At 41.4% G+C, this 9,317-nt stretch overlaps 1 protein-coding gene across 1 annotated transcript; it reads right to left on the minus strand.

Moving 5' to 3' along the window:
• Positions 1–1,754: 1,754 nt before the first annotated feature.
• On the minus strand, positions 1,755–3,075 carry LOC109413249 (uncharacterized). Its single transcript, XM_019686983.3, has 3 exons — positions 2,839–3,075; positions 2,122–2,422; positions 1,755–2,056 (listed from the first exon to the last, which is right to left on the minus strand). Exons 1-3 carry the CDS (start codon positions 2,955–2,957, stop codon positions 1,829–1,831), a joined length of 648 nt encoding a protein of 215 aa, XP_019542528.3. The 5' UTR covers positions 2,958–3,075; the 3' UTR covers positions 1,755–1,828.
• Positions 3,076–9,317: the final 6,242 nt, after the last annotated feature.

The following is a 9,317-nucleotide window of genomic DNA, read 5'->3' on the forward strand; positions in this document are numbered from 1 at the left end:
CAAAAATGGAAACCAGAATATCCAAGATGGCGGTTTAAATTGCAAGATGGCGGCTCCAAATTCAAGATGGCGACTTTTTAATGGAGTTTTATGGCCTGGGTGGAAATCTGGGTATATGTATTTGGTATGGGGAAGTGGTGTGGACTCCAAAAATGGCGACCAAAATATCCAAGATGGCGTCTCAAAATTCAAAATGGCGACTGCTTAATGGAGTTTTAAGATCTGAAACCATGCAATATGGGTATATTTGATATGGGAAAGAAGTCTGGACTCCAAAAATGACAACCAGAATATCCCCAAGCAACACACATGTTATAATAGAGTTACGACAGCGCAAGTTTTGGTTGTATAGAAGTTTATTTTACGTAATCCTAACATTGTGTTGAAATAACGTAAAATAAACTTCTATACAACCAAAACTTGCGCTGTCGTAACTTTTATATAACATGTGTGTTACTTGGGTCCCAGATGGCGGTCTAAAACCCAAGATGGAAGCTCAAAATTCAAAATAGCTTATGTTTAATGGAGTTTTTGGCTCTAAAACCATGCACTATGGGTATATCTGGCATTGGGAAGATGTCTGGAGTCCAAAAATGATGATTAAAATATCCAAGATGGCGACTTAAATATTCAAGATGGCGTCTCAAAATTCAAGATGGCGGTATGAACTTGAATATGGCGACTGTTTAATGGAGGTGTAGGCTCTAAAACCGTACAATATGAGTGTATTTGATATGGGGAAGTAGTCTGGAGTCCAAAAATGTCGACCAGAATTTCCAAGCTGCCGGACTTAAATCCAAAATGGCGGCTCAAAATTAAAAAAATGCGGCTGTTTTTTCAAGAGGCTTAAACATCAAAAGCTAGATAAACGATATGATCTCTGATGCCATTTCTATTAAACGTTTGAAAGTGAGATATTCATCAACATGTCAGTTGTGTTGAAATGTGTTTTCGAAGGCACGAGAAAGGCGCCATCACCGCTAGGTAGATTAACTAGGGTTTCTAATGTTAAATTCAGTGAAAATAATTGCAGACATCTTTCTTTCATAACATCTCTGCCAGATAGTGGCACTAAAACCCAATTATTCGTAGCCAGAGACATGTGAAACACAGTTTCCTATTCAAAAGGAATCGTTCAAGAAATTTCTTGACCGTTTTTTGGCAGAAACTTTATATAGACTGCAATTTGGATTGTCATTTCTTCGCAACTACGTACTGCGATCGAAGAAAAACGCTTTTATAAGCGATTCAGACAAGAAACTACTATGGACTTATCCACGGTCTTCTTTTTCCTCAGGATTGCTTCTTCTTTTCATCTGTAACTGCGGGCACTGTTTAAAAAATGACATATTCATGAACATCCAGCGACCGAAAGTTCACTGAATGTTCACCGGATCTCGCCGGATGCAAGATGTGAGCAGTGATTTTAGTAAACACGGCCCGCAGTTACCGTTTCACAGCATGCTGTCAGTTGGCATGTGACGTCATCGTGGATAAGTTCATGGAAATGTTTCCGACGCAGTAATCCGATTGCTTTGGTTCACCTTGTCCAATTGAATGCACTTTCTGGTGCACTGAACAAAATTTATGCACTGAACTAAACTATGAATCAGCTAATCTGTACTTATGGTTGATTTTTGAACAAGTTCAGTTGGGCTGTATTACCAATGATAAACTTTTGGCCAAACTGATCCAACAACCCTCACTATAAAAAACGAATCCTAGAAACCTTTGGTCAATGTAAAATACTATGGTAAATGTTTATCATTTTATTTCTATTCAACATTTATCTACAAAATTACATCTCAACCTATGAGTACTTCTTCCATCATTCCTCCAACTCTTCCACCTGCTCCTTTTCCTGCAGTTTCAGGTTAATGTCGTACACAGTCTGAATCTCTTTGCCCGTAAGGAACATCGACGTCATCATGTTGAAAGCCAGCAGGGCAATCACCGGCATCATAATCGGACTGGACAGTTTCTTGTACAGTTTGGCGACTTCCCGCGGGTGTTCGGTAATCGATGGCAACCGGTAGGTGAAATGTCGCGTGGCGAACTGAAAAGCAAGAGATATGAAATGTCATGGCTGACTTGGATTTGAGGCAAACGCCGACAGAATACCATGAAGGCAGACATCGGGGCTAGCAGCATCGGGTAAGCGGTGCTGAACCCTGCCTGCAGCAGTCCAGCCTTGGTTTGAACACAAACCGGACACTGGCGTGTGTTGAGCACCACTTCCGGTACCACGTAGAATTTGTGAAAAAATGTGGTCATTAGGGCCGGCAGTATCACTGCCGGGATGTAACTGGACAGGCGCCCGTAGGTGCCCAGCTTGAGCTTCCCTCGGTAGTGAGTATTGATGTAGATGCTGGACATGACCGTCGATGCTCCCAGAATTCCAGGGGTGAACGCCAAGGGCCATCTGAAAGGGATTGAAGGGTTTTAGCGAGTAATGAAACAGAAACAATGGGGCACGTTCGGTGTAGTACTAGATTTGTAGTAATGAGCTGAATTTTAGTATGGTGAGAAGGTCAGATCTCTGTTTCTGCAATGAAATGGTACAAAAAGCGTGGGTATTATAATTCCTTGGCTGAATTGATACTGTTTGAGCAAAACATTGGATAACTATTGTTTATGTTGCAAGAAATGGAGAAAACAACAACACCTTTGCCCAAAGTTTTGCTCAAACAGCATCAAATTAGGCAACGAATCATAATACCCACGCTTTTTGTACAATTTCCTTGCAGAAACGGAGAATTGACCTTCTCACCATACTAAAATTCAGCTCATTACTACAAATCTAGTACTTCACCGATCTGTCCTATTCAGAACACTCACATTTCCCACTTATCCGGCCAACCGTCAACCAGTTTCATGAAGTAGATCAAGGCATCCTTTTCGTTTAATCTCACGGCATCCTCCGGTATTTCACTAGATTTTTTATGTAATAATGCCATGATTGAATGTAGAATCTGCGCCTGCTGCGCTCACACTGTTTTGTTGTTTACATCGATCACTTCAATGGACTGACACCGAATAGCCATCTGCCTGTGAGCACGTGAAACACTCAAGTGCGAGAGTGCGCGATGCCAACCCTATCGCCACTCACCGATATCATCCCCTAAATTGTGGTGAGTTTTTCACATTTGACTGCAGTTGAACCACCCGCTAGCGCCATGAGGAAAATCACGCCACACAAGCATGATTTATTTACACTCACACTCAACCCCTGAAAACCTATGCGGTGGAAAAGCATCGAAGGCGCGCACACAAACTCAACATGAACGCGGAGTGCTGTGTTGAATCGAAGCAATCTCTCGTTCGCTTAGATAGGGTTTGTTGGTGTGGATAGACGACGGACAGCATAGATAGAAAAGATCGAAGCAAGCGACCGAGCAGGACACTTTTACCAACGGAGCAGGAAGAAAAGTGGAAAATTTCGAACGGATTGGTCGAAGGAACCCGTGACTAAATCGAACTGGGACTCGATCCGGATGCCTTGACGACGCGTATCGTTTCGGAACTCGGATTCAGTGCTACTGGCCGTGCGTGCGAACGGTGGTCGATTGTGTCGCGGATTGTGTTCGGAAAAATCGAAGGTTGCTGCGTTTTTCCTTTGGTTTTCGCGCAAAGGCACCTGTGTCAGTCAGTGCGTAAAAATCGAGTTTTCCCATTTGGGTTGATTTTTCCGATTTGATGGCTAGTGCTGATCGATATTTGTGCTAGAGAAGAAAATGATTACTGTGGCGGAAGTGATTAATACATGAAGAATTCTTATAAGTGGAGTAAACTCATTAGAGAAGGAAATTTTCTAATCCAAGAAAAATAGATGAAAATTGTGAATGCATGCATAACTCTCGCGTTTCTGGACGGAACAGGTGGCGGGGAAGGGTTGGCACTTGTGTGTGACAAGACTAGGCTTCACAGCACTGCTGCTATAGGGCGAATCGGGTAAAATGACCCACCCAGTATCCCCTTTGATAAAAAGATTTTTTCACTAATCGATAGCAATTGGCTTTTTTAGCGGTGTTGAGATAATTCCATATTCTGAATCTGCATGGCAAACTGAGCCGAAATCCAAATTTTCATCAATTTTGATGCCCGGGAACCTATTTAAATATCAATTTGAAGTTTGTATGAGAGCAATTTGTCGAATCACCCCTCGATGCATTTTGTACTGGGCGGAGCTGTCAAACAGTTGCCTAGCTGTCAAAAGGTGATTTCGAAAAATCTCTTTGAATTTGATTTTAGGTATCAAAATAAAGTTCTAAAAATCTGAAAAAAATCATAGTGGCTCAGAAAAAGGTGCTGTTTTGTATAAAATCAAAAAATGAATACTTTTTTCATAATTTAAAAACCCAATTTGAACTTTCTGTCTCACTAATAACACAAAGAACGAAACGATAGAGTCAATTAGGCCCTTATGAAAAACCATTAACGAGTTTTACTTGTTTCATGACTAAAATTGTATCATTCTTTAGGAGGTGCTAGTTACCCCGATCTCCCCTATCAGTAAGAGAGAGCAAACACGGACGGGTGGGAGAGAAAAGTCGAGCATGCCTTTCACCCCATCGTCGCGTCGATTCGATTCGATTCTTTTCTGCCGTGCGGTTGCCTTGGTGTTGGTGTGCAGTTCCTGCTGAAAAGTCCACCACACAGCAGGCTCTGCTGCTGTTTTTCTTTTCAGAAAAACGCGATTGATTGTGCGGGAGAGGAAAAACTCGTGCCCATCATCAGAGTAGGCCGCCGCGCTTACAATCGTGTGTATTGTTTTTGTGTACATAGGCGACGGCGATGACGACCGATTTTGGGGTTAATCCAGTGCCCGATTTCATGGCATGCTATTTTCGCAGAACACGTTCGCATGCAGGAAATCGTTCTGGCAGGTTGTCTGTCAGGTGGATCCATTCAAATAATGGGAAATTTGATCCAACATCAGCATGGAAAGGGAACGCAACTGCTCATATGCAATTAGAATTGTAGGCCTTTATTTTCTAATCGGATTTTGACGTGCTATCTGTCTGCGTCTGGTCTAGCGAGAGCGTGCGGTCCGCAAATGAGTGAATCTAGGGCAAACAGAGAGAAAAATGGAGAGCGCAAAAAATGAACAAACTTGCTGTTCTTGAATGTCGAAGCATAGATTTGCTGTTGTAAAGAATTATTTTTAGTATCGCGTTTTTTCTGGTTGGTCTGTTATGTGTGTTGTACGTGATAAATCTGTCATGGATGACCGGAGGAAAAAAAGCATGTAGATTCAGTGACGTCGATTGAAGAAAAGAATCGTATTGGTTTTTGTGCCAATCAGTCGAAACTACAGATCTTCAATTCACATTTATCAGTGCCTGCTTTGTGAAAAGTGTGGGATTATTATTAAATGACAGTGAAGTGTGGAATTTATACACGAATATTTGAATTTCAGTTAAAATCAGCGTTTTTCAGTGTAGCTTCTGCGAAAACTATATGAAACATTAAGCATGCTGATAAAGTTGGGCTTTAACTTCATTAGGGATAGGGTATCTTCCTGCCAGATAAAATTCTTAGTTAATAACTGAAGAAGTGGTCAAGATAAGGCAGGCTTTGTCCCAGCTGAGACGTCACGTCAACGTTCTGATTGGAATCGGCCCAGTTAGTGTCTTTCTGTATGGACTTATCCACCGATGAACCGAATTCATCGCGGTCCGAGAATTTTGACACTAGAGCGGGGCCGTTTCCAATCAGAATTGGACTATTCTGATTCGCAAAAAATAAATATTCGGGAGGAATTCATTCTGAATTCCATGAGGAATTCATTCGGAATTCCATGAGGAATTCATTCGGAATTCCATGAGGAATTCATTCGAAATTCCTAGAGGAATTCATTCGGAATTCCCACAGGAATTCATTCGGAATTCCCACAGGAATTCATTCGGAATTCCCAGAGGAATTCATTCGGATTTCCCAGAGGAATTCATTCGGAATTCCCAGAGGAATTCATTCGGAATTCCCAGAGGAATTCATTCGGAATTCCCAGAGGAATTCATTCGGAATTCCCAGAGGAATTCATTCGGAATTCCCAGAGGAATTCATTCGGAATTCCCAGAGGAATTCATTCGGAATTCCCAGAGGAATTCTTTCGGAATTCCCAGAGGAAATCATTCGGAATTCCCAGAGGAATTCATTCGAAATTCCCAGAGGAATTCATTTGCAATTCCCAGAGAAATTCATCCGGAATTTCCAGAGGAATTCATTCAGAATCCTCAGAGGAATTCATTCGGAATTTCAAGAGGAATTCATTCAGAATTCCCAGAGGAATTCATTCGGAATTCCCAGAGGAATTCATTCGGAATTCCCAGAGGAATTCATTCGGAATTCCCAGAGGAATTCATTCGGAATTCCCAGAGGAATTCATTCGAAATTCCCAGAGGAAATCATTCTGAATTCCCAGAGGAAATCATTCGGAATTCCCAGAGGAAATCATTCGTAATTCCCAGAGGAATTATTCCGGAATTCCCAGAGGAATTCATTCGGAATTCCCAGAGGACTTCATTCGGAATTCCTAGAGGGAATTCCCAGAGGAATTTATTCGGAATTCCCAGGGGAATTCATTCGGAATTCCCAGAGAAATTCATTCGGAATTCCCAGAGGAATTCATTCGGAATTCCCAGAGAAATTCATTCGGAATTCCCAGAGAATATCATTCGGAATTCCAAGAGGCATTCATTTGGAATTCCCAAAGGAATTCATTCGAAGTTCCCAGAGGAATTCATTCGGAGTTCCCAGAGGAACTCATTCGGAGTTCCCAGAGGAACTCATTCGGAATTCCCAGAGGAGTTCATTTGGAATTCCCAGAGAAATTCATTTGGAATTCCTAGAGGAATTCATTCAGGATTCCCCGAGGAATTCATTCAGGATTCCCAGAGGAATTCATTCGAAATTCCCAGAGGAATTCATTTGGAATTCCCAGAGGAATTCATTTGGAATTCCCAGAGGAATTCATTTGGAATTCCCAGAGGAATTCATTTGGAGTTCCCAGAGGAACTCATTCGGAATTCCCAGAGGAATTCATTTGGAATTCCCAGAGGAATTCATTTGGAATTCCCAGAGGAATTCATTTGGAATTCCCAGAGGAATTCATTTGGAATTCCCTGAGGAATTCATTCGGGATTCCTAGAGGAATTCATTCGGGATTCCCAGAGAATTTATTCGGAATTCCCAGAGGAATTCATTCAGAATTCATTCGGAATTCCCAGAGGAATTCATTCGGAATTCCTAGAGGAATTCCCAGCGGAATTCATACGGGATTCCCAGAGAAATTCATCCGGAATTCCCAGAGGAATTCATTCGGAATTCCCAGAGGAATTCATTCGGAATTCCCAGAGGAATTCATTCGGAATTCCCCGAGGAATTCATTCGGAATTCCCCGAGGAATTCATTCGGAATTCCCCGAGGAATTCATTCGGAATTCCCCGAGGAATTCATTCGGAATTCCCCGAGGAATTCATTCGGAATTCCCCGAGGAATTCATTCGGAATTCCCCGAGGAATTCATTCGGAATTCCCCGAGGAATTCATTCGGAATTCCCAGAGGAATTCATTTGGAATTCCCAGAGGAATTCATTCGGAATTCCCAGAGGAATTCATTCGGAATTCCCAGAGGAATTCATTCGGAATTCCCAGAGGAATTCATTCGGAATTCCCAGAGGAATTCATTCGGAATTCCCAGAGGAATTCATTCGGAATTCCCAGAGGAATTCATTCGGAATTCCCAGAGGAAATCATTCGGAATTCCCAGAGGAATTCATTCGGAATTCCCAGAGGAATTCATTCGGAATTCCCAGAGGAATTCATTCGGAATTCCCAGAGGAATTCATTCGGAATTCCCAGAGGCATTCATTCGGAATTCCCAGAGGATTTCATTCGGAATTCCCAGAGGAATGATTGATATACATCAGAGTGAATCTCTAGAATTTCAAGGGAAATTCTCCCTAAATTCCACGATGAATTTACACTGAATTCATTCTGAATTTCATGAGGCATTCATTCTGAATACCATGAGGAATTCATTCAGAATGCCATGAGAAGTTCATTATACATTCCAGTGTGATTTTTTTTTTCATTTTTTAGGGGATTCATTCAGAATTTCCCAAATAATTCTTTTGAAATCCCTAGAGAAAATCATTCGACAATCGATGAAGAATTCACTCTGAATTCCATGAAGAATTCGATCAGAATTCCATGAGGAATTCACCCTCAATTCCATGGGACATTCACTCATAATTCACTCTGAACTCCATGAGGAATTCATTTTGAATTTCATGATGAATTCTCTCTGTATTTTAAAAGCAATTCACTCGGAATTCTATAAGAAATTCACTCTGTATTCCTTAAGGAATTATTATTGAATTCCATGAGGAATTAAGTATGAATTCCACAAAGTATTTTCTCTGAGCTCCTGGAATTCACTCTAAACTCCATGAGAAATTCACTATTATTTCCATGAGGAATTCACTTTCAATTTCATGAGGAATTCATTCTGAATTTTATGAGGTAATTTTTCTGAATTTCATAACCAATTCATTCTGAATTCCATGAGGAAATTACTCTGAATCCCTTCAGAAACTCACTCCGAATTTCACGAGAAATTCACTATAAATTTCATGACAATTCCTCCAGGGATTTCTCCAGGAATTCCTCCAGGGATTCCGCCATGGATTCCTCCAGAAATTCCTCCAGGGATTCCTTTAGGATTTCCTCCAGGGATTCCTCCAGGATTTCCTCCAGGGACTCATCCAGAAATTTCTCCACGGATTCCTCGATGGGTTCCTCCAGGAATTCCAGAGGAATTCACTCTGAATTCCAGAGGAATTCACTCTGAATTCCAGAGGAATTCACTCTGAATTCCAGAGGAATTCACTCTAAATTCCAGAGGAATTCACTTTGAATTCCAGAGGAATTCACTCTAAATTCCAGAGGAATTCACTCTGAATTCCAGAGGAATTCACTCTGAATTCCAGAGGAATTCACTCTGAATTCCAGAGGAATTCACTCTGAATTCCAGAGGAATTCACTCTGAATTCCAGAGGAATTCACTCTGAATTCCAGAGGAATTCACTCTGAATTCCAGAGGAATTCACTCTGAATTCCAGAGGAATTCACTCTGAATTCCAGAGGAATTCACTCTGAATTCCAGAGGAATTCACTCTGAATTCCAGAGGAATTCACTCTGAATTCCAGAGGAATTCACTCTGAATTCCAGAGGAATTCACTCTAAATTCCAGAGGAATTCACTCTGAATTCCAGAGGAATTCACTCTGAATTCCAGAGGAATTCACTCTGAAT

The sequence above is a fragment of the Aedes albopictus genome, chromosome 1, assembly GCF_035046485.1.
Source record: "Aedes albopictus strain Foshan chromosome 1, AalbF5, whole genome shotgun sequence".
NCBI classification, from domain to species: domain Eukaryota; kingdom Metazoa; phylum Arthropoda; class Insecta; order Diptera; family Culicidae; genus Aedes; species Aedes albopictus.